The sequence below is a fragment of the Protopterus annectens genome, chromosome 14.part0, assembly GCF_019279795.1.
Source record: "Protopterus annectens isolate FY-2018-M chromosome 14.part0, PAN1.0, whole genome shotgun sequence".
NCBI classification, from domain to species: domain Eukaryota; kingdom Metazoa; phylum Chordata; order Ceratodontiformes; family Protopteridae; genus Protopterus; species Protopterus annectens.
The window spans coordinates 52,256,989-52,283,145 of NC_056748.1; the positions used below are offsets into that span (position 1 = coordinate 52,256,989).

Sequence of the window (26,157 nt, forward strand, 5' to 3'; positions counted from 1 at the left end):
AACCTGAGACGTAGTGTGAGAGCTCCATAATGTCTGTTTTCATATAGTCCAGGGAGGTACATTTCAGGTCATTTACCAGTACATGGACTATAGTGGAATCATACTGATACCTGTGGTGTAATGACTTGATTTTAGCTACACTGTGAGCCCTTTGGTGTGTTTTCCAACTCAGATAGACCAGACAAACACCTCCTGCCACAAGATGAAGAAACCCAGAGTAAACCCAGTCCTTCTAATGTAAAAACACAGTAGAAGAGACCAATATAATAAAAATCCATTGGTACCTGTAATCTGTATTGTCCCAACGTATACATATCCTGACTTTTCATTTTCTAGTATTTGGGCTTTGTAATTAAGGAGATGTTTGCTGAAGACACAGTATTTTTCAAAATCCAGGTCTCACACCTCCGGCACAGTTGTTCATACAGATGTCTTAGACTTTGCTTGGAGAGCCATGTGTATGGGGATAAAAGTGCAAGATCTTTGCTGTAGAAGAGAGAGACCAAATCACAACAAATAAAAGAAATATTGGCATTTAAAAATGTTCTCAACTGTGTCACTCCTTTTTGTTCCGTAGGACCTTTACAAGTGTTTACAGACTACACTACAGTGGTGGGGTACATAAACAAAGAAGGGGAACCACTTCTTACCCTTTTTGCAGACTAGCCATGATAGCCTGGGCTGTATCTTTTCAGCACAATCTCACTCTACAGGCGTCTTACAAACCTTCAGATCAAACCTGTGTGGCAGACGAGCTGAGCAGGACCGGGACTACCCCTCACTAAAGGAATTTGTTCCAAAAAGTCATCCAGGATTAGATCCTTCTGTAGGGAACACCTCAAAAGCATATGCTTCCCTCCCCTCTGAACTGTTATTGGCAACATTCTGCTCCAGGTCCCCATCCTTGAAGGCCTGGATGCCTTTCCATACTTCTCTGTGTTATCCAGAGTAATTATGAATATTCAGAATGACTCTGTAAAGATCTTTCTGGTGTCTGCCTTCTAACCAAGGCACCAGTGGTTTTTAATTCTTTTGGAATCTCCAGGGGTAGTTACCACAAGCTCCTCGCAGACTGGATCAACTCGCACAAGACCAGGGGTGTTTTGATAAATCTTGACTATAACAAATGTAACGGACTACCTGGATGATAGAATCTTAATACCTTTTACACACTTTTTATGAGGATATGCAGCAGATGTTAAATGAGGCAACAAATCCTGGTACTAGAATATTTATTAGAGTCTGGAAGAGGTTTTCTAGTTGCTGCCAAGAAAATACCAGCACCTGTTCAGGACTAGAGTGTTTCTTTGGTTCCATTTTATTTGTGTGGGATACTGTCCTATGGCCTGTCTTACTTCTCATTCAAACTTCTTTTGTCTTCCATTTCAGCATGTCTGGCCATGGATCCCCTTCTTTCCATGTAGTCCCCGGCCACAGCACCATGACAGCCCTCCTTTCCTTCCTTGAAACAGTCAACCTAGCACGTGATAGCGGCAAATACATATCTTCTCTATTTCTTGACCTCTCAAAGGCATTCGACACAATCTCCCGTTCCCTACTCCTGTCCCAGTTCTCACACTTGCACCTATCTCTCTCAACCTTAGCCTGGTTCTCCAGCTACCTTTCCAAGCACCAACAGGCTGTACAATGGAAAGAATCAACCTCCCCTTTCTTACTTACACCCACAGGAGTTCCTCAAGGATCAGTACTGAGCCCACTCCTCTTTAACTTATTCATCAACAACTTCCACCACTCCATCCCTGACGCCTCAGTCATCGAATACGCTGATGACTCCACCATCATCTGCTCAGCCTCCTGCCCCTCCAAACATCTACTCAATACCCAAATAGCCTTCTCCAAAACAGAGTCATGGATGCAATCCCATCACCTAGCCCTAAATGCCAACAAAACTAAACTAATGATTTTCACTCCCACCAAAACCTCCCAATTCAACAAGGACCAATTTTCCATCAAAAACCACAATAACTCCCCTCTAGAAATCGTTCATAGTACCAAGCTACTTGGCATTACCATTGATGAAAACCTTAAATTCGATTCCCACATCCTCTCTGCAATCAAAAAACCACACCAGAAAATCTGTCTCCTTTACAGACATAACTACTACCTTACTCCCTCCTCCCGTCAAATCCTCGCATCTACCTTCCTTCTCCCCTCTCTCTTGTACGGTGCTCCCCTATTCTCCAACATACAACTTGGCCTCTGTTCCAAACTCAAAGATTGTTACAACAAAATCTGCAAATTTGCAACCAATTCTAAGAACTCTTCCCATCACTGCCACTCCCTTCACACCCTAAACTGGCTAGAACTCCACAACCACCTAAAATACCTGCAACTTACAGCAGCCCACAAACTCATCTTTAAACCAACAGAATGCCCCTCCCTTGCCAAATCTCTAATACCCGACACACCTAGCCACACCCTGAGATCCAAAGGCCAAAACCTCCTACATGTACAGAAACCCCTACACCCACCTGGCCAACTATTACTATCCCACACCATAGCCAAACTGGGGAATGCTCTCCCCACACCACTGCGTAACATACCAAACCATAACTACTTCAAATCCATGCTTCTCTCCCATCTGTTCTCCAAATGGGAATGTCCTTCACATGCTTCCACCTAAAACACCCACACCACTAACTCCACACATAAATCATCTTTTCTTTGCCAAATTTAACAAAATGTCATAGGTCTTTCTCTGTACATCTTTCCAAAAAAAAAAATTTTTTTTTTCTTTTTGCATGCGAGCCTCTGGCCTATCTTACACATATTCTCAAACTGACATCCTCTTAATTCCAAAGCAGTGTATATATTATTGTAAAACTGTTATTCCTGTACAGACTAATATTGACATATGAAACTCACATTATGTATTAGTAATGTGGCAACTTTCTGTAATTCTGCCTTTTGTAAGTTTACAAATTTCTGTATTTTATATTTTGTAATGTTTCAAATCTCTGATTTTATACTATGTACTGGAGCTTTTCTCCTCAGGTCTCCACTGAAAATGGGCCACAAGCCCAGATGGACTAACCCGGTTAACAAACAATAATAAATAAATAAATAATAAGTAATAGTCTCATGTGAAAACATTTTTAAAGAGCTGTTGCATACAAAGCCTCCCAGAATGCAGGTGGCTTCTCCTCGAGATCTTAATTTTGTGTTAGAATAACAGAAGCAGCTCATCAGGCTGACTTGGGGGTCGTTTGACATGGAAAAGTCTTGCGTATTGCTCTGTCCTCTGCAAGAGGAATACCTGAGTTGCAAGCTCTTATGGTAGGTCAGCTTTATCTCATTTTCCACAAAGATGAGGTTTCTTTATGAAATAAGTGTTCCATCAATTATGCCTAAAGTGGTGTCTGTGTTTACCTTAAGCCAAGCTAGCCATCTCCATTTCTTCTTAACAGAACCGAAACATAAAGGAGAAAGGATGCTTCTTACATTGGATGTCCAGAGACAACTCTGATACTATCTCGACAGAACTCTTTCAGAACATTTGATCAGTTGTTTATTTCTTGTGAAGGTAAGAAAAAGGGCAACCTGTGTCAAAGAAGATGATTTCCCAGTGGTTATTTCATGCTGTTACCTTTTGTTATACCTATCACAACAAAACTAATTTAAACAAGGTCAAGGCTCAATCTGCCAGGGCCTTGGCTTCATCTGTAGATTTTTTCTCTCTAGAAGCAGCACCTTGGTCTTGTGTGCACACTATTACAAATCACTGTAAACTAGATTACTTTTCCAAGTCTAGGTCAGGCTTTACTAGGACTGTTCTCAGGGGGCTTATCGGCCCTCATCTTTCTTCCTCCCAGTTATGTTAAGCTGTGGTAATCTATCCATGTTGTTTAGACTCTTGCAGCAGTGATCGATATGAAGAACATAGTACATTTGTGTAAGTAAACTTACCATAGCAGTAAATGTGTGAATGAGTACTGCAGTAGTCACTCCCTCCTCCATCCGTTATTTTTTTTTTTTTTTTTTTTTTTTTTTTAATGCCAGGATGTGGACATGATTTGGATGTGTAGAAAGTGCCCTGAAGCTATAGAAGCTGTCTGGTTGTTATATCCTATGCAGGTTATAACTCGTATAACTTAGGTTACTGCAGCAGTGATCATTTGAGCATCTACTGTTGTGGATAAAGTTATTTATACAACTGAATTTCCTTGTATCAAGAGAGAACTGTTGTGTTGGATAGATATCTTCAATTTGAACAAGGGAGTTCTCTTCATCTCATAAGCAGGGCACCATTTAATCACTATGGATGCCTGAGACCTAGCTTTGGGGGGGGGGCACACACAGATAATTTGAGAGTGCAAGGCAGGTGGGACAGCAACTTCTTAAAAAGTCATACAAGTGTAAAAGAGTTTATGGCAGTCTACAGAAGCCTCATAGCATTCAAACAGAACTGGACACCAGGCATGCTGTTGATAAGGACAGACAACAGCACGATAATGTGGTATGTCAACAAACAGGGAAGTGCCATGAAACACTTGGAAATGGAACAGAAAGTGGGATTACAGTTCTTGGCTCAGTATGTCCTGGGGGTGTACATTGACTTAGCAGAACACTTATACAGGTTAGTACCAGACCCTCACAAATGGATGCTGTAGAACTCTATCTTCAAAAAACTCTCAGACAAGTGAGGTGTGCCAGACGTAGGCCATAGCTTAAGGGCCTTAAACCACAGGGCTGGAGAACAGGTACCTTCTCCTTTCCATGGATAGGTCTGTGTCTGAATGCTTTCCATCCCATACCTTTCCTCTTCAGGGTATTCGTGTAGGTCAGAGTGAATGACTGAGGATGATCTTGATAGCATCCTTCTGGCCCAGACCGCACTGGTCCCCCATGCTACTCAGCATGGCCAAGGAAGAAACATGCCAACTCCCATTTGAGGTGAATCTCCTAGCACAAAACAAAGGGACCATCATACATCCCAACTTGACAACACTCAGGCTGGCAGGGTGGAAGAGATGATTATCATCTCATTCAGCCAGCTCTTTAATAAGTATATCTTACTTATCCTCAGAGAGGCTAGGAGACTGAACATGAGGAAATCTTATATCTGTAAATGGAGAGGGGCAGCAAACTTTGCATGCAGATATCTCCCTTGTTTTGTCTTACTTGACAGAACTTTTCTCCAAGGGTTTCTTTATTTTCCATTAAAACCCGTGCCTCAGCTGTCTGTCTCCAACTGTCTGCTTTTGCAGCCTCTTCTTTTTTCTTTTTTTCAAACCCCACAGTGAAACAATTCCTTATTGGTATCATTCACCTAAGATCCTCTAGGAGGGTCTTTGCCCCATCCTATGATGTAAAGTTTGTGTTGAAGAAACTTACCCTGCTTCTGTTTGAACTTGCAGCCTCCTCAGACATCAAATTTTCCACCTGTAAAAGTGCCCGTCACTTCAGCCAGGAGAATTTCTGAGATGCAAACTCGCATGTGTAGGGAAGCCTTTCTCAGGTTTCACAAGGATAGTCTCCCTGAAAAGCAACCCCTCCTTTATGCCTAAAGTATTTTGTGGAAATTTAACTTACTCAACATTTGCCTGGCTTCTTCCCTGATGCAAAGAACACAAGAGAGAGCCCACCACTCCTTAGATGTGCACATGCAGCTCAGGTTGTATCCGTACAAGACTAAGAGCTTCAGGAAATCTGACCGTTGTTTGTAGCTTTTGCATCTAGCAAACAAGGAGAAGCTGTTAACAAACAAACACTTTTGAAATAGATTTCTAACTGTATTGCAGAAGGTGCTTGAGTACATCAGGACACATTCCACCAGAGCCAGTGCAGTTGCCTCTGTCTTTGTCAAGGGAGTCTCTACCCAGTCCATTCTGAAGGCAGCCATCTGGTCATCAGTATACATTTTCACCAAGCACTACATTCTGTCCTCTGCTTATAGAGCTTGAGCTGGCTTCGTAGCAGTGCTGCATGGATTTATATTTCCATCTTAAGATTCTTTCTACCAACCTTCTTTTTTTTCTGTAGCTTTGGGACTACTCCCAGCTGTTATTACTGCAATAGTGAAACATGATAAATCTAGTACAGTAGTGTATACTTACTGTAAATGCAGATGTTCTTCGTGTTTCACTGTTGCAGTCATTACATTAGGGTAATCTGCTGGCAGGTTGCCCTCAGTTGGCCTGAATATTAAAGTCTTGCGTCCTGCTTCAGTTGCTGTCTCCTCTTCCATGACGTCAGGTCATCAGGGGTATAAAACATGCAGCTGATGCCATTTTCTTCAGTCTTTCTTGCAGAAGCAGAAATCTTATGGACCCTCACGAGTGGAAACTGGATCCACAAGTCTTCAGCATGATAACCGAGAAATGGGGGAGTCCGGACATAGATTTATTTGCCTCTCCCCAAAATTATCAACTGTACAAATTCTGCACAAGGACTTATCACAGACAAGCATGGAAAGTGGATGCCCTATCCTTCATTTGGAAAAACCTATCGGTCTACGCCTTTCCGTCTCTGCCTCTTCTTCCCAAGGTCTTACTAAAGGTCAGACAGGAAAAAACAAAAATGATCCTAATTGCCCTGGACTGGCATCGCCAGCACTGGTACCCAATTCTAAGGAATATGTCTCAACTCCCTCCTTGGTACTTGTCTCAAATATCTCATCTACTGTCTCAGCAGAGCAATCAAATTCTGCACAATCAGCTCCAAACACTGAACCTGGCATCATGGCTGATCATGTAATTATTCAAACAACACCTCTCAGTAAATCTGTGATGGATGTCATTTTGGAAGCCAGAAGGCCTAGTACTAGAAAATCTTATGCTGATAAATGGAAGCGATTCTGTGCTTGGAACCAAGCACACGGGACGGACACAGCAAAGCCAAATATTCCTCAGATTTTACAATACTTGACTGAGATGCTTGACAAGGGCCTATCCTTTTCATCAATAAAAATCCATGTGTCTGCCATCTCGGATCATTACAACACAGAGCCTCCCATCTTTTCTAATCCTCTGCTAAAACAGTATTTCAGAGGGGCCAAAATTTAAGGCCTCCCAGAAGATCACCATCTCCTGCATGGGACCTCAATTTTGTGTTGGAAAAGCTTACCCTGCCTCCATTTGAACCAGCAGCTACTGTGGATATAAAGTTTTTATCTTGGAAAACAGCTTTCCTTCTGGCAATCACTTCAGCAAGAAGAGTTTCAGAACTATAGCCCTTCATGCTGTGGAGCCTTTTATTACATTTTACCCGGACAGGGTGTCCCTCAGGACCCATCCTTCCTTTATGCCTAAGGTGGTATCCAGTGTGGCTCTGAACCAAACTATTCGCCTGCCAACTTTCTACCCAAATCCACAGAACAAGGGAGAGCAGATTCTGCATTCCTTGGACCTACAATGACAACTAAGATTCTACTTAAACAGGACCAAATCTCTAAGAAAGTCTGAGCAGCTACTGGTGGCTTTTGATGCAGGATCAGAGGGGAAGGCTCTTTCAAAGCAGACTGTTTCTAAGTGGATAAGCCACTGCATTTGTTTCTGCTATTTGCATCATTTTAAACCGGTGCCCAAGGGAATCAGGTCACATTCTACCAGGGCTGCATCAACCTCAGCAGCTTTGCTCAGAGGGGTGCCAACCAAAGACATTCTAGAAGTTGCTACTTGGAGCTCTGTTCATACTTTTACAAAGCATTATCATTTGCCTCTCTTCAATAAGTCCAGGGCAGGCTTTGCCACTGTAGGTCGGCAGGGCCTTATAGCCGCTCCTAATGCTATTTAGTTCTAGCCTCCCATCCATAGCTTTGGGATTCTACCCAAATGTAATGACTGCAACAGTGAAACACGAAGAACATAGTACAGTTGTGTACGCTTACCATAAATGTAGATGTTCAAGTGTATTCACTGTTGCAGTCTGGGTTACCCACCCGCCATCCCCCTTTTTTCTAGAAATTCTCTTTCCTTCACTATATTCTACAGCCTTTGTGGTGTATTTGCTTTTAGATGAAGGTAAACTCTATGTTGTTACAATTGCATTTATATATAAATATATATATATATATATTTTTTTTGCTCCCCATTTGAGGGGCACCTGACATCTGAGGCAAGAAAAACTGAAGAAAATGGCGTCGGCTGCATGTTTTATACTCCTGACGACCTGACGTCATGGAAGAGGAGACAGCAACCGACGCAGGACCCAAGACTTTGATATTCAGTCCAACTGTGGGCAACCTGCCAGCAGATTACCCTAATGTAATGACTGCACCAGTGAATACATACACTCGAACATCTACATTTATGGTAAGTGTACACAACTGTATTATGTCTTCCCTAATGCAGTAACAATTTCCACCCATCTTCTCATCTGTAACCTGGCTATGGGTTGGGGTGGGTACGCTGTTCTACTTCCCTCTTAGCTTTCCTCCCTATCCCCACCCAGTTCTCTGTAGGTCCTTATGTATCTCTCACTGGGTACAGTATGGTCAGGTCTTGCTCCCTGCTGAGGGTAAGGAGAGTAGGGCTCCAGCCGACAGACCAGAAGAAGTGGTGCCATACAATGATCCTTTATCAAATGTTGTGTTGACATTAAGGAGAAGGGCATCTGTCTGTCCTAGGGGAGTGGGAAAAAATCTTTGCCATTTAGGCTGACTAAGGGCTTTCCGTGGCAAGAAATACTAAGTGTTACTACTGTAACAGTGAAGACAATTGAACATCTGCATTTATGGCAACTATACACAACTGTACTTTCTTACTGTATTAGGTGATCTATGTTGCATGCTGCTTGGCCTTAATGTCCTCCCATTTCCACCCTCCACCAGATGTTTGCAATAAGGCAGAGCTGTATTTGTGAGAGAGTGTATACATGTAAGTTGTGATGTCAAAATTTGATTTTTTTTTAACTTTGCAGAAAGTGTGGTCATTGGGGTGTCGAATTGTTAGGCCTAACGTGGCACTTAATATCACAGCATAGGATGCACTCACTCACAGGTATAAGAATTACAGGAAAATATGCAGAATTGGAGCAGAAGCAAGAGTTGCTCATCCTGTTGGGCTGCCGAGCTGCACCCCCTCCAAAATGTGTGCAGAAAGTAAGGTTTTAGTTTGTATGATGTTTTTAAATAATTATATTACCATTCTGTGTGGAGGTCATAGCAATTTATTTACATTACCCTGACTTAGTAGTACAATGTGGCAACTATAATGTAGAACCATCACTGGTGAGCATTCAGAATTGTACATTTTAAAAAAATGACAGTGACGTAATCACTAGCTAGCTGGACTGTCCTTATTAACGTCTAGCAAGTATACCAGTCACATCATCTGTGTTTAGGCATTTATTTATACCTGCTATCTCTGCCTTTTGTAACTATATTAGTTTAAATGTTGCTAGTTAGGCTGACTACTTTTGCCATTCATATCACTAAAGCCAGACAGCCTTGCCTGCTGTTATAACCATGCCCATTTAGTTTGTCTCATAAGAAACATGGGTACTTATGTGGACAACTTTCTAATTTAGTAATCATATTTCCATCTTTGTCATGGAATCATAAGTAGCCTTATTAATTTCCAAAGAAAATATCCTCAGAATTCAAAGATGTCATCCTAGTGCTATAATTTTCCCTTGTCTGACCCGTCATTTAATTCAGTGCTCGCTTTGATGAACAATTCCAAGCATATTTTTCAACAAGAAGAGCCCCAGATTTTTCTGACCAAGGAAACTAAATGACTTAGATCCTTCAACTATCCCAACAGGTAAACACAACTCTCTACACTCAGTGACCTACTGGCTGCCTCAAGGTGACCTACATCTTGTTTTATGAGCCATGAAAGTCCCAGTCCTTTTTAGCATTTACTTCACAGCTTTCCATGCAGAGAGCCAGGGCCTCTGACTAATAATGTTCGCAGATTGTAGCCAAATGGCAGTTGTTAAGTCACTTTGTGATACACAAACCCTCTAGCATGAACTCTCCCTTGTAAATTACATGTTGAAAAGAGTAGGGTAATCACTTTTGGTAGACAGCCTGTCCCCTCCTCATACTGTATAGACAGTACACCACTACAAAATGAAAACAGAGTCAGGGACCTAAGTACTATGATAGGTCGCTCTGTTTTGACCATCAGGTGACAAAGGTTGTAAGGAATTCCTTTTATTTAACCCAGCTAATTGCCAAAGAATATCATCAAGGTTTAAAGAGATAATCACTCCCTTTGCGTTAATCAGGTCAGATGTTCATCGTGTTTCACTGCTGCAGTCATTACACTTAGGTTATCCTGCCATCAGGCGGTCCCGCAGTCGGCCAGAGTTTCAAAGTCTTGGTCCGGCGTCTGTTGCTGTCGCTTCCTCCCTGATGTCAGTGTGCCAGGGGTATATAAGATGCAGCCGACACCATTTTCCCCAGTCTTTCTTGCCGCGTGGTGCCCGAAGCAAAAGCAGTTCGCAAGTGCCGGTCAGCCGACTCCTGAGATTTTGAATTCGAATTTCAGAACCGAAGTCTTCAATAAAGCTAAGTACCCCGTTGGGGAAACTTTTTCTTGCCTCAGACCGATGTCAGTAAAAGTTAATAATTGTATTTCTTGTGGCAAGCAAATACCGCATAAGGATTTTCATTCTTACTGTATTCCATGCCTAGGCCCAGACCACGACATCACTAGTTGTCGGTTTTGTGCTAGATTTAACAAGCACACTATTAAATGTCGGTTTGACTTTGCTCGCCATTACTTTGGCCGAAGGTTCAATTATACCATGCCGTCGGAACAAACGACCGGAATACACAAAAAATGCAAAGACAAGGATAAGGACAGGCATCCGAGGTCCAAAACTGACGATGAAGCCTCTTCTAGGCCAGTCGCCAGTTCTCAGTGAGGCGCTTTCGCAGCCCCTGACACTCGCTACCTCAGAGCCACAGGTCACCTCCGACTCCCACATGGAGATGTCTATGCCACTGGAAACTCAAGGTATTGGGCCTACGGAAACTAACCCCTCAGATGGGTCTGGAGCCGCTGAGCAGGCATCGGCTTCTGAGGGTGTTTTCAGACCTTCACAGCTTAACATCAAAACAACAACCAAGTCTAAAACTCCATTAAAGACAAAGAAGCAAGTACAGCATTCACCTGCACAGGCCTCCATGCCTACAAAAAAAACAGATGCTCAAGATGGCCGAAGACTTAATTACTCTGATCAGGGGTTCCCATCCCCCTCCTGATAAAAGGCCTAGGCAGGATACAGACTATGATTCCTCTGACCAGGTTTCCATTTCTTCTGATTCCTCTTCAGACCAGGGATACTCTTTACCCCCCTATGAGGACTCTGATGCTGAAGAATCAATCCCTTCAGCCTCTCCTCCTGAGGATTACTCTTTTGGGGAAACTTTACATACCATGAGGAAGCATTTCCATTGGGAGGGCCAGGATTATTCAGAATCCAAGAAAAGGCTCAGAGACTTTCTTTTATTGCCTCAGCACAGGCCCCTTGCTATACCGCCAGTGTTGGATATTGTGGATGATGTGTTCTCTGAATCCAGTTTAAATTCTGATTCTTTGCCCCCTGCTCCAGTCAAGCCAGGCAGGTACTACAGAGTCCCTGACTCTCACAAATTTCTTTATAAAAATCCTGTTGCTGACCCAGAAACTATTTCCCAGGGTCCAAAGGGGTAAAGGCTTCCATGGCTAAAAATCCAGTTCCCTCTGACAGGGATTCTAGAGCATTAGACAGATGGGGGAAGAAAGTTTACACTTCTGCAACTTTAGCAGTAAGAGCTTTAAATTGCCAATTTCACATGCTTAAATACCAACAATACTTAATGTCTCTGTTAAAACAGAAAATGCTTACAAGTTCAGAACATCCTGACTATAAGGAAATGCAGGATTTATTGCATGCAGCTGAACAAGTGGGAAAACATACTCTGCAATGTGGTTTTGATTCATTGGAGGCTTCTTGTAGAGCAGCAGTTACAGGATCAGTGATTCGAAGGCATGCTTGGTTAAAAGAACAAGGTTTACCTGATCATGTTAAGGCAACATTATTGGATGCTCCTTTACAGCAGGATATTTTATTTGGTGTTAAGGCAGAAGAGGTATTAAAGAAAATGGAGGATAAGGCAAAATCTATGCAAACAGTGAAGGATTTCTTACAGGTGCAGCCACCTTGAATTAGCAGAGATTGGCCTTCAAAAAATTGGTCCTTTCCAGTGTCAGACAGACCACAAATAGGCAGATACAGATGCCCAAGAGTCAGATCTCGGCCCCAAGGCTCTTACAGACCATGACAGTGGGGTGCTTCAACCACAAAAGGAGGGGAAGACAAGTCACAACCTTATAGGAAACAGTCCCAATGACTTCCCCCTTCAAATGCCAAGCACTTACTTTTTGGCAGCTCCCTTAGGGGGAAAACTAGCACTTTTTTCACATATCATCACCCAAGACAAATGGGTTCTGAATATTGTGTCTCAAGGTTACAGGTTCCACTTTCACACTCTATCTACCAAGGCCAAAAGGAATGCCAGACCTGCCACAAAATCAATGGGCAGAGGCACATGGCCATGAGAGCTATTCAAAAAGTGCCACAACAGGAACAAGGACAAGGATTTTACTCAAGACTTTTCCTGGTCCCCAGAAAGGACAAAGCCTGGAAACCCATACTGGATCTTTCTACTCTAAATACTTACCTGGATGTTCCGAAATTCAAAATGTTGACACTACAGCAGCTTCTTCCCCTGCTGGGCAAGAAAGCTTGGCTTGTTACTTTGGACCTCAAAGAGGCATACCTGCATGTCCCAATCAGACAAAATTGCAGAAGATACCTCAGATTCATAGCTGGCTCAATGCATTACCAATTCTCTGCACTGCCCTTTGGCTTATCTACAGCGCTCAGGGTCTTCACAAAATGCCTGGCACCAGTAATTGCATTTTGCAGACAAAAAGGAATTCAAATATATCCATACTTGGACGACTGCCTTATTCAAGCAGAGAGCAAGGACAGTCTTCTAAAGCATCTGGCGTTTGTAAAAAGATTGCTAATTTGCCTAGGGTTCACAGTAAACGAAAAGAAGTCAAAACTAGTGCCCTCTCAAGAGATAATATTCCTGGGTGCCAGCTTAAATACAATGGCCCAGATGGCTTATCTCACGCCAGACAAGCAAGGGTAACTGACTCAGTACTTTCAATTGATGGCAACAAAAACCCAACTCCCTGCAAGAAAAATTCTGCAGGCCTTGGGGTTCATGGCATCCTGCATACTACTAATTCCATATGCCAGACTGCATGTGAGGAAATTACAATGGTACCTAAAAAGTGTTTGGACTCAACACTGTCACAGTTTGGAAACAGTAATACCACTTATTCCCTGCCTACAACAGGAGTTTCGATGGTGGACACAGGCATGTCACCACAACAAGGGACAGCCTTTCACTCTACCCACAGCCAGGCAGACACTAACAACAGATGCTTCGGATTACGCCTGGGGAGCACACATGGCAGGAAAATGTATTCAGGGCAAGTGGGCTGCAGACCAAATGCATCTTCACATCAATCAAAAAGAGATGCTAGCTGTACAAAATGCCCTAACAGCTTTCAAGGACATTCTGCATCCAGGACAACTATTACTAAAGACAGACAACACCACAGTTATGTGGTACATAAACAAGCAAGGGGGCACTCATTCTTATCCTCTCTGAAGACAAGCTATGAACTTGTGGAACACAGCTCTAACCTATCAAGTTCATCTGCAAGCACATTTCCTGCCAGGAAAGAAAAATACTCTGGTGAACGACTTAAGCAGAAACATCATGGATCCTCACGAGTGGAAATTAAATCCACAAGTATTCAGCATGATAACACAAAAATGGGGGAGCCCAGACATGGATCTTTTTGCCTCCCCAATGAATTGCCAACTACAGAAATTCTGCACAAGGACTTACCACACAAAAGCATGGAAAGTGGATGCTCTCTCATTCAGCTGGAAAAGCCTAAAAGTTTATGCCTTCCCACCACTGCCACTACTTTCAAAGGTACTCCTAAAAGCCAGACAAGAAAAGTCAAAAATGATCCTGATTGCCCCAGACTGGCCACGCTAACACTGGTACCCAATCTTAAAGAACTTAGCTCAAGGCCCACCATTTATTTTACCTCAAATTCCTCTTCTTCTGACTCAACAAAACAATCAGATCCTGCACAGCCAGCTCAAAACCTTAAACCTGGCTGCATGGTAAATTCCTTAGTCAAGCAAGACGACACCTCTCTCTAAAGCTGCTATGGATGTCATTTTGGAGGCCAGGAGGCCTAGCACCAGGAAATCCTATTCAGAAAAGTGGAAGATATTCTGTGCCTGGAACCAGGCTCAAAGCTTTGACCCTCTTGTCCCAAATATTCCTCAGATACTACAATACTTAACTGAGATGCTGGACAAAGGTCTATCCTTTTCATCCATTAAGATTCACGCCTCTGCCATCTCGGCTCATTACAACACAGATCCTCCTATTTTCTCTCATCCATTGCTAAAACCGTACCTCAGAGGGGCAAAAAAAAAGTCCGCCCTGGAGAGCACCAACAGCAACTTGGGACCTCAATTTTGTCTTGGAAAAACTAACTTTACCTCCTTTTGAGCCAGCCAATTCAGCAGAATTAAAATATGTGTCATGGAAAACTGCTCTGCTTCTGGCAATAACCTCAGCGTGAAGAGTCTCAGAGTTACAGGCACTAATGGCAGTGGAGCCTTTCATCATTTTTCACCAAGACAGGGTTTCTTTAAGAACAACCCTTCATTTATGCCAAAGGTGGTATCCAGTGTGGCTCTTAACCAAACTATTCACTTGCCAACTTTTTATCCAAATCCCCAGAATAAAGGGGAGAGACTTCTGCATTCATTGGACATACACAGTCAGTTATGTTTCTATCTGGACAAAACAAAACCTTTCAGGAAAACTGAGCAATTGTTTGTAGCATATGCTGCAGGATCACAGGGAAAGGCTATTTCAAAGCAGACCATTTCAAAGTGGATAGGACACTGTATCCGTTTCTGCTACACACAGCATGGGAAAACTGTACCTAGCAACATTAGGCCACATTCCACCAGGGCAATAGCCACTTCAACTGCCTACCTTAGAGGAGTACCTACCAAAGATATCTTGGAAGATGCAACTTGGAGTTCAGTGCACACCTTTACCAAACATTATCACTTGCCTCTTTATTCTAAATCCAGAGCTGGTTTTGCCACTGCAGTGCTGCAGGGCCTCATAGCCACCCCAAATCCTCTATAGAACCAGCCACCCTACCTCAGCTTTGGGATTCAACCCAAGTGAAATGACTGCAGCAGTGAAACACGATGAACATAGTACAGTTTTGTACCTACCAGAAATGTAGATGTTCAAGTGTATTCACTGCTGCAGTCCAGGTTACCCTCCCTCCATCCCCTCTTTCTTAGCTGGGACCTATCTATACCTTTCTACCCTATACTACCTATGTGGTATATTTGCTGGTAACTGAAGGTTTTGGTTTTACTTTTTATGTATGTTTTATAAGCAATATGTATTGCCTACCTATTTGGGGGCACCTGACATCTGGGGCAAGAAAAACTGAAGAAAATGGCGTTGGCTGCATCTTATATACCCCTGGCACACTGACGTCATGGAGGAAGCGACAGCAACCGACGCCGGACCAAGACTTTGGAACTCTGGCCGACTGCGGGACCACCTGACGGCAGGATAACCCAAGTGTAATGACTGCAGCAGTGAATACACTCGAACATCTACATTTATGGTAGGTACAAAACTGTACTTTACTGAGTGCAGCTCCCCTTTGTTTTTATGTTTGATTGCACATGTGTTTGATTAAGCAATTTGTTTTGTATTCTTTTTCAGTGTTTTAATTGTTTTTAATTTGTATATTGTGTTGTACTCTTTTGAGTAATTTACTGCCTTTCTCTCCGTCAGAGCAAGCACAGGGTCATCTCCAGTTCTGGAACCTAGAACAGTTGTCCTGAAAAAAGCACAGATTGACCTTGTTCACATTTGTGGAGGAAACTTATGTGGAATATTTGTTGAAAAAGTAGAAGATGACAGTCCTGTAAAGGGGGCAGGGAGCCTGATGCCTGGAGATTTGCTTCTAGAAGTAAGTATTGAGATATGAAGTATTAGTCTGTTGTGAAATGAAGATGTCTGCTGTTTGCTTGGACTGTTAGTGTGCATAATAAATCTGTATTATATGTTGACAAATGCTTAATGCCAAAATGTGATCAATCAAGTTAGAGTGATGAGAAGCTTCTTACTGTGGCATATTGCATCTTCAGTGTTGTGCAGCTTTTAATTGCTGAAATGCTGTACTTAATGGTGTTGCTTTAATCTTCTGTAAGAGAATCATGGAGGAAAAGAGAGACTGTAAAAAGAATATCTGCAGTAGTTTACTTCATTTGGTCTTCATCATGTGGGATACCGGATCCGTATCTGATCTGAGCCAGCAGTTTCACTAGCATCTGCTCGGAGTTCCAAGCTCCTCCCCTTACCCGTAATGCACCTCCACTACCTTCCAACCCCCAGATCTTGTTTGCCACGGCTTGCTGAAGCATCGTGATCTCATGAACTCCGAGTAGTGAGTGGGTTTTCTGCTTTTAAGCAACTTTGTTTCTTGAAATATTCGCATAAGTGTTTAGTGTAGGTTCCCTCTTCTCCTCCCCTCGCTGGTGCGTCATGTAATAGCGCCTTTTTTGTAGTTTAGAATTAGTTTGTTAGTGTGCTTGCTTCCCTTCCCCCCTCAGTGTGTTCTGTGTGACTTGAGTGTCTGGTCTGAGTGGGAAAACTGGTAATTTGTTTCTCTCCTTTTTCCTTCTCTAGTCTGAGTGGCTTGGATAGAAGCATGGCTGATAAGCCTGTCTTCAAAAGGTGCACTGAGTGTGGCCATAAATTGTCTCCTGCAGATGGCCACACTCTTTGTGTAATGTACTTGGGCATTACCCATCTAAATACTGACTGCTCTATATGCGTGGGATTTAACCCACGTGCTGTCAAGGACAGGAAGGCTAAGTTGGCCCTGAAAGGCCTTCTTCCCACTTCTGAGGCGGTTGCCTCGTCCTTGGCTTCAGTCACAGCGGCTGCTGTGGCTGCCTCTCCTTCCTCTCTTACCTGTGCTACTCCTCCCTCCCAGGCTGGGACTCCACCTCCCATTTCAAAGCCTGTGGAAATGAAGTGGAAAAAGGGCAGAGAGAAGGAGAGAGAGCCAAAATCTCACAGACCAGACAAACATAAGAGGTCCCTGGACCTTCCTTCTCCCGACAAAAGTCAGCCTAAGAACCGTGACTCCCCTCAGCTCCACTGTCCGAGATTTTCCCTGGAGCCAGAGGAGTACCTGCTTCCTCGATGCCGACAGCTGCCTGGTGCGTGAAGAATCCGACCAGTTCGGATCCGAGCAGCTCTCGAGCCAGAGCTTGGGTGTTGGATACGAGGGAGTGGAACTTTTTTCATCAGCTCCGGTGTTGTCATGCCAAGTTCCCTCACTCGGAGCTCCGTCCACTTCGGACCCGGCTCCAATTCTCACATCGGATCCTGGGAGACCGACTTCCTTATTGGATCCCCAGGAGGTTCATTCTTCCACGGTGTTCGACGTGGTAGAAAGGGTTCTCTCCGCTTGATCGAGACCCTTGACTATCCCCTCAGATTCCTCCCCGACCCCTCAGCTCTGTCTACGAACCCATCATTTTACCAGAGGGACAGACCGTGCTCTAGGAGCCCCAGATGGTTCCCCCTGAGGAACAAGTGGCTTGCGAGTTCCCTCCCGGAGAGCCTCACTGGAGACATGCCTCACAAGCATACGTGTAAGAAGAGGCACTTAGACTCCCCTGAGTCCCTCACCGAGGACACGGATTTGGATGATGGGGAAGGTTCCCCCAGGTCACCTCCTGAGGATGTCTCCTTTGGAGACATTATGAAAATCCTTCACCAACGGGGAGGTTAGTCTGCCCCCAAACCTTCTTCTGACTAGTCCGTGTTCTTGGAGACTTTCGGCACAGGCCCATCTACTTTCTGGGTGTCTCCTCCCGCAGATCCCCTGGTGGACCTGGTCACCTCGCAGGCGTGGAAGGAGCCGGACACCGTGGAACCAATCCCTAAGCATCCTAATAGGGTCATAAGTCCACCATCAGATAGACCAGCATGGAACAAGGGCTTCCATGTAGATGATATGGTGGTAGCAGCAACCACAAAGAAGTAACTAGCCCAAGAGAGTTCCTCAGTTCATTCTCCTGACCGAGAGTCACATATGATGGACCGCTTAGGGAAGCAGATTTATGCATCATCAGCCTTTTCCATTAGGGCGCTGAGCTACCTGGCCCACATCCCAAGATTCCAGCGTGACCTGGTCAAGGAGCTGGCTGAGTCTCCCCCTAAGTCCATGTCACAGGAGGACAGGGACTCATCTGAGAGGATGGCCACTTTGAAAGCAGACTCCATGTCCAGGCGACTCCTCGCACTTGCTACTGAAGGAGCGGCTAGGTCTAGTGTGTCTATGAGGCGTAACGCCTGGCTCAAACTATGTCAGTTTTTGGAACCTTTCAATGCGTCCTTTGCCAATGCCCATTATGACAGCTCTACTCTCTTTGGTAAGACTGTCAAAGAGACTTTAGTCCAGAGTGAGAAAGAAGGGAAGACACTGTCTGCCATCGGAATCTGCTTCTCGAACCCTCAAGGATCCTTTTTCCAGAATCAGAGGGGGAAAAAGAAGATGTGGTTCCGGAAGTCACAGTATTCCCGGGACACTCAGGGCTCTTTTTCCCCCAGAGGCAGAGGGGGAAAGAATGGACACCAGCCCAGACGCAGAGGGGGTCCGAGGAATTTTGGGTCTCGAGAACCTTTCTCGGACAGGCCTGGACAGCAACCTTGAGGGGTTGCCCAACTGCTCTACTCTGGAGGCAGTCGGGGGATGATTCTGATTGCACCTGGCAGCATGGGAGTCCATAACATCTGACCGCTGGGTGCTTCAGATAATATCCAGACTCTATCCCCTTTGTGGTTCCTCCCAAACCTCCCACACTCCTCCTGGACTTACCACCCATGCAAAGGGAGGCAACAGCACAGGAAAATTTCAAGCTGCTAGAAAAACGAGCCATCTAACCCGTCCCCCCAGATCAGTCCGGATCAGGCTTCCACTCCAGGTTCTTTTTGGTGCCAAAGAAAACAGGGGACTTGAGGCCCATTCTGGACCTATCTACCCTGAACCTGTCAGTTGCCAAAGAAAAATTTCGGATGGTCACACTACAGTCCATCCATACAGTACCTGCAAGAGAGCGAGTGGAAGTGCTTGTTAGACCTCTAGGATGCCTACTATCACATAAAGATGCACAGAGGCTCCAGGAGGTTCCTCCGCTTCCGGCTAGGAGTCAGTCATTACTAATTTCGAGCCCTACCCTTTGGTCTCACCCCAGCCCCCAGGGTGTCCACCAAAGTGATGGCGGTAGTAAGGCTCACCTGAGGATTCAGGGGATTCAGGTCTACCCGTACCTGGACGATTGGCTCCTCACTTCTCCCACCAGACATCTACTTTCTCTAACCAGGGATTATTTCCACTCTGCATTTGGGGATCACAATCAGTGCATCCAAATCACTTCTAAATCCTGTCCAGGTGATAGACTACATTGGGGCAAGGATAGACACTTACAATGTAGCTTTAAGTAAATTAAAAAAGATTGCTGTTTGCCTTTAAATTCCTGAGGTTATGCCCATTTTCAGTGGAGGCAAGCTTTTACAAACATAGTTGCATATTTAAGTATAATATTGTGTGAAACACAAATTCAGATACTTCATCATACAGAGAAGCAGTCATAACAGTGATTTACAGCACAGTTCCATGTTTCTACTGCTGCTTTGAAGAAAGTGACTTGCCTGGCAGTCAGGTTTCAGTGAAATGAAAAATTATGCATTTTTTACATATCTATATCCTTGTATATATTATAATATTATAGCATTAGTACATGAAAGAACCTTCATTTGTAGTTCACGACTTCTGGAACTGTTAAAAAGTGGTACTATATGGGGGATTTGCAGCAATATGTTGATTGGCCAGTTAAGTTCTTTTTTACTCAGAACTCTGTCCAGCAACAATAGTCATTACCCATAACTAATGTCAAACTGTTTATAAAAACAAAACAAGTATCCCATTTCCTCCCTAGCTTCATTCTTATTCGCTAGATGTTTTCTTTAAGGTGCATTATTTCAAACCTTAACTCCTCTTATTTAAATCATTTGTCTTTATTCTCTGCTTCCTGACTTCCAGGCATTTGCCTTTTACGTAAATATATGTGTGTGTGTGTGTGTGTGTGTGTGTGTGTGTGCGTGTGTGTGTGTGTGCGTGTGTGTGTGTGTGTGTGTGTGTGTGTGTGTGTGTGTGTGCGTATATATATATATATATATATATATATATATATATATATATATATATGGGTCTATATTAGAACATCGAGGTTTAAAACCTTCAAATTTTCTAATATTGAACCCTACAGAGTGAAAGCTTAAAATATTGAAGCAACAGAAACCCGAATTCTTTCCTAGGGAAAGATTTTGGTTGTCCTTTTCTGTTGCTTCGGTATTTTCAACGCTGTGGTGGAAAGTTACAGGTCGGGTTCGGGTAAGTGTGCGATTGTGTGGATGTGAGGGTTAGGGCAGGTTAGGTGAGTTAGGGTTAGGGTGCAGGTTAGGTATGTGTGCGATTGTGTGGACATGAGGGTTAGGGCAGGTTAGGTGAGTTAAGGTTAGGGAGCGGGTGAGGTGAGTGTGCGATAGTGACGGACCTTAGGGTTAGGGTTTGGGTTAAGGTAAGTGGCTAGTTAGTGGTGTGTGCATAGTTTAGTGTATGGTTAGTTGTAAGATTTTAGGTGTATGGGTGTGGATTGCTGTTTGTTTGGTGTGCTTGTGTTGTGTGTATGTGTTTTGGAACAGCGATTTTTTTCCCTAGGAAAAAAAATCGCTGTTCTGACAGTTCGAGATTGTAAGCTTTCGCTTACATAGGGTCGATTTAATCACCATTCGCTTCTTTAAGTGGTCGGTGACCTAATATAAACCCATACTGGAATTTTAATTCCTAATGATCTCTTGTGGTTTAGTCATATAGCTGTACATTATGTAACAGATTATTCATTTAAGCATCAGTTTACTGGTAAAAACATTTATTACAGGAGATTTATTCCAGCCTGTTTTAATGCCTACCCAGTTCCCTCTTTGACAGCTCTCCACAGTAACATTACAGCATACTTTGCCAATATATCTTTTGTCTTAATCTTTTCTTGCTCCTTTTCTGTTTCATTCGTTAGTAAAATAGCATCACTCCCTGATATTTTCTCTTTTAATTTTTAATTTTTTTTATTTTAAGTTCCTTAGTTACTAACATCAGTAAAACATGCCACTTTCTAGTTTACTACACTTCAGGGTTTTATCATATTCCACTAACATTTACTGTCTTATGATCTGCATTTTGCATTTAAACAACCCTCTAAGCTTCTAAAAAAATCACCCAGTCTCGAAAATTCGAGGGGAACTACTAACATTCTTTGGTGTATAGATCATCCCACTCTAATGGTTGAAACTGAGGAAGAGTTGAAGAGCCTGTTGATGAAGATGAGAATAAAAAACAAAAACTCTGTTATCAGAATACCTACAACCTTCTGTTCGTATTATTAATGTGCTGCATCTGCGTTTGGTAACATTTTCATAACTGTTGTGTTGTGTAAAAGTAATTGTGAAGACATTTCTGAGCAGAAGTTTTGAAATGACTTGGCATGTCTTGACATCCAACATACAATTTCTCATTCTTTTGCAGGTGTTCTTTGTGTTTCACTGTTGCAGTCATTACATTTGGGTTATCTGCTTGCATCCCTGCTGCTACTATTGATAAAACCCCTGAAGATGTTTCTCACAGTTTTAACCAATTCTTTACTGAGACAGTTCAAGCCCTAGCTAGCCAACTACCTCCTAGCTCCCCTGGTCCTGAAAGTAGCACCCCTAGAAACCTACTTGCATTCAGCTTCCAACCAGTCGCCACTTCACTTATCCGTACCTTGATCAAAAATTTAAAACCCACTACACTTTCTGCTGATCAACTCCCTGCCGAGTACCTACAAAAATCAGCTGATGCTATTGCTTACCCCGTCTCAATAATAATCAATCGAACCATAGTAGAAGCTAAAATTCCCACCATCTGGAAAATATTCTATGTAATCCCACTTCACAAAGGAGGCAGCTCTACTGAATTCTCCAATTATAGGCCAATAGCTATACTCTCTCCACTTGCAAAGATTATGGAAAAATGTATTCATAGACAACTCATGCACCACCTAATCCAGAATCACCTTATGGCAGACACTCAGCATGGCTTCCGTCCTCATCACAGCTCTACTTCAGCCCTCCTAGCCTTTACCAACACCATGAACAATAATCATATATCCTCAGCCCTCTTCTTGGATCTTTCCAAGGCATTCGATATGGTTGATCACCAACTTTTAAACCACACCCTTCAAACATTCTGTCTAGATACTAGAGCCCTTCAGTGGTTTCAGTCCTACCTGAATGGTCGACAGCAGGCTGTCCTCTGGCAGGAACAAACTCTCTAACCTTCTACCTAACACCCTTGGAGTACCACAAGGCTCTATACTAGGGCCCTTGCTGTTCTCCATCTTCATTAACGACCTTTATACTGTCATCCCAAAAGTCAGCTGTATCCAATATGCTGATGACTCTACTCTGATTTGCTCAGCCACATCTCCAGTCGAGTTATGATCAGCTACCCAGACCACCTTTAATATAATAGAAAACTAGCTTTCTGAACGTCGTCTGATCCTAAATCCCAAAAAAACTAAAATGCTGTTATTTTCACCAACAGGTAGGTCTACAGCTTTTACCTTTACCATAAATTCAAATGATGGCACAGTAATCTCCCCTGACCCCTCTACAAAACTATTAGGTGTCATCATAGACAATCATCTAAAATTTGACCTACATGTTAACCAAACTATCAAAACCATCAATAAAAAACTAGGGTCACTTTACAGAATAAAAGCCATCCTAACCCCTCCAGCTAAAATTGCCATAGCTTGCTCTCACCTTCTTTCAACCCTTCTGTATGCATCCCCACTACTCTCTAATTTAAACAAGACTGTCCTTAACAAACTCTCAATTTGCTATAACCACATTGCCAGGTTTGCCATTGGACTGCCTTTTAGGACACATCATTGCATCAATCTAAATCAACTTGGGTGGCTTGAACTACCCAGCCTAATAGGTTCATAGGTTCATAGGTTCATACTAGGCTATCTGCCCCAGGGCATTTATAAGCCTAGCCAGAGTATGTTTGGCTATCGCCACCCATTTTAAATTAATTTTGCTATGCCCTTTTTCGAGGTTAGTATACTGTGCCTCTGTCTAACAGTGACACAGAAGTGATACCCGGGGTAAACCTACGATCTCCCATCCACTCATCAAGATTCCTCTTGAAGAGAGTCAATGAGGGACTCTGCCTAACCTGGACTGGGATTTTATTCCAGAGTGAAGGAAGCCTCTGGGTTATGAATCTGTCCCTCCAGCATGTCCTATTTATTTCAGTGCTGAGGTTCAAGTCTCTCGGCGTGTAGCTCGATGGGATTTGGATTTTTGAGGTGCAGCATGTCCCTTAATTCGGGTTGGACATGGCCTTATACGTCAGGCACAGGTCACCTCTGAGGAGCCGGTATGCCACTGAGTAGAGCTGGAGTTTCTTTAACCGGGCAGCATATGGCATCTGTTTGAGCCCTTTGATCCTGTTGGTGAGGTACTTTTGGGGTCTTTCCAGTTGCTGCAGGTGTTTGGTAAGGTACATCCCAAAAGGGGCATTGTACTCGATTATGGGCCTGATGAGGGATGAGTAAAGAGGCACGATGACCTCCCCTAATCTAGATGTGAATCCCTTCATGATTAGGTGGGCTATATAAAATGTTTTTCTAACCACTTTGGCCACGTGGTTGTCAAATGAGAGATTGCTATCAACTTGGGTCTTCAGGTCCCTAATTACTTCTTCTGTACTTAGTGGATTACCACCTATGCGGTAATTTGTGGGCACTTTGTTTTTGCCAAAGGGGATGACTATACACTTTTTGGCATTTAGCTTGAGGCCATGGCTCTGGCACCAGTTGTCTGTTTCTATGAGGCCCTTTTGGAGGATGCTTGTGTCGGCTTGAGAGTTGATTATGGCGCCCAGTTTGCAGTCATCTGCGAACTTGGTCAGCCACAGTCCTTCCATGTTGGCCTGTACCTCCGAGAAATATATACCAAACAAGAGAGGTCCCAGGACTGAGCCTTGTGGGACGCCATTTGTAACTGGTTTGGAGTCTGACATGGCTCCAGCAATTCTAACTATGTGGGTTCTGTCCTTGAGCCAGTTTGCAACCCATCTAGTGACATAGGGGTTTATATTTAAGCTGGTGAGCTTATCTATAATGCCAGTGGGGTATTGTATCGAAGGCTTTTGCGAGGTCCAGATAGGCTGTGTGGACCACCTTCCCTTTGTCAATGGCCTTGGTGACTGTTTCATAGAAGTCAACCAGGTTTAAGAGGCAGGATCTGCCCTTAACAAAGCCAAACTGGGTAGGACCCAGTGTCTGTAGGTCCCCAATATCTTTATTTATGAGGTCCATGATGATCCTTTCCATAGCTTTGCAGACCAAGCTAGTCAGGCTTATGGGGCGATAGTTTCCAGGTTCTGTTGAGGCACCACCTTTGTGGAGAGGGACCACTGTTGCTGTACGCCACTCTTTGGGTACATATCCTGTAGTAAGGCTGAGATTGAACAGTAGTTTTATGTTTGGGTTTAGCTCTTCTTGGAGTTCATGTAGGACGCAGCCTGGGACACCGTCTGGTCCCATTGATGCTGTGTTTTTGCTTTGGAGAGGGCGGCTCCCACCTGAGCATCTGAGATGTCAGGGGCAGCACTCTGCTGGGATAGATATTTGCCCTTTTGGTGGGGGGAGAAGTTTGCGCTGAACCTGTCAGCTAGGATGTTGGCAATGTCTGTGGGATCAGTGTATTTTTTGTCATTTTCAACTAATTCTGAGCATATCTGGGAATTCCCACCCAGGTTCCTAACATAACTAAAGAAAGCCTTGTGATTATCCTTAGTGTCCTGTGCAATTTTTCTCTCGAAGCTGGCCTTTGACGATTTTATGAGTGCCCGTAGTTTTTTGCTAATACTGATCGGAGATGCCTTCCCTTTTTGGGATTTTGCTCTATCATGTAGTAGCTTCCTCCTTCTATTGTATAGTTTGTTTATGGCTGGGGTCCACCAGACAGGTCGTCTGCCTTTGGAGGATTGGGTCTTGGTTTTATTTGGGATTGCATGATGCATGCATTCCTGAAGGTGTTCATAGAATGCATTTATAAAGGATTCTGCGTTCTTCCACAGGCCCGGGGGCTTTGAAGGATTCCACTTCAGTTTTGAGGAGTGTGAAATTTGCTTTAGAAGTTTTTCACTGTGGTTTTCTGGGCAGGGGGTGGGGTCGGGATGTGAATATCCAGTGAGATCAGTTTATGGTCTGATCTTACCAGTGAGGGATACACTTCTGGTCTGGAGCATAGAGTCCCCATGTTGGTGATGATCAGGTCCAGTATGTTTTCCCCCCTTGTGGGAGTGGTAACAAGTTGTTCCATAGCATTTGAGTTTATGAATTCTAGGAACCTTTGGGCAAGGGTGTTGGAGCTAGAGTAATGCTCCCAATCTATGTTTGGGTAGTTGAAGTCGCCCAATATAATGGTGTTCGGAGAGACCTTCATATTTTCCAGTGTTCTCATGAAGGCCGAGTGGGGTTCCTGGGTTTGGGAGGGTGGTCTGTAGCAGGCTATAAACTGGAAGGCAGTTTTTATGGCCTATAAAATCCTCTATAATCCAGACAATACTCCTGCACTTAAAAATATTATCACCCCCTATAACAATCCTAGACCACTTCGATCCTCTAACAAACTACTAACTCAGACTAGCAAAATTAATAACACAGCCGGTGACTCTCTCTTTGCAAACTCTGTAAATAGATCCTGGAACTCTCTTCCAGCTGATATTACCTTACTTTCCACCTTAGGTCATTTTAAAACTAGACTCAAACAACATTTGTCACTTAACTGGCTATGTCAATGTATCAAGCCTGGCTAACTATTTCTAGAATGTGTAAAAATCTGTTAACCAGTTTACTGTG

The 26,157-nt window shown here is 43.5% G+C and overlaps 1 protein-coding gene across 1 annotated transcript in view; it reads left to right on the forward strand.

Annotated features, from left to right (window-relative positions):
* Positions 1-26,157, forward strand: part of DLG5 (discs large MAGUK scaffold protein 5) — a 3,463,687-nt gene that overhangs the window by 2,759,441 nt on the left and 678,089 nt on the right. The window contains exon 26 of the mRNA XM_044055764.1: positions 15,899-16,076. Coding sequence (XP_043911699.1) covers positions 15,899-16,076 — 178 coding nt within the window. The remainder of the gene's footprint in view (positions 1-15,898; positions 16,077-26,157) is intronic.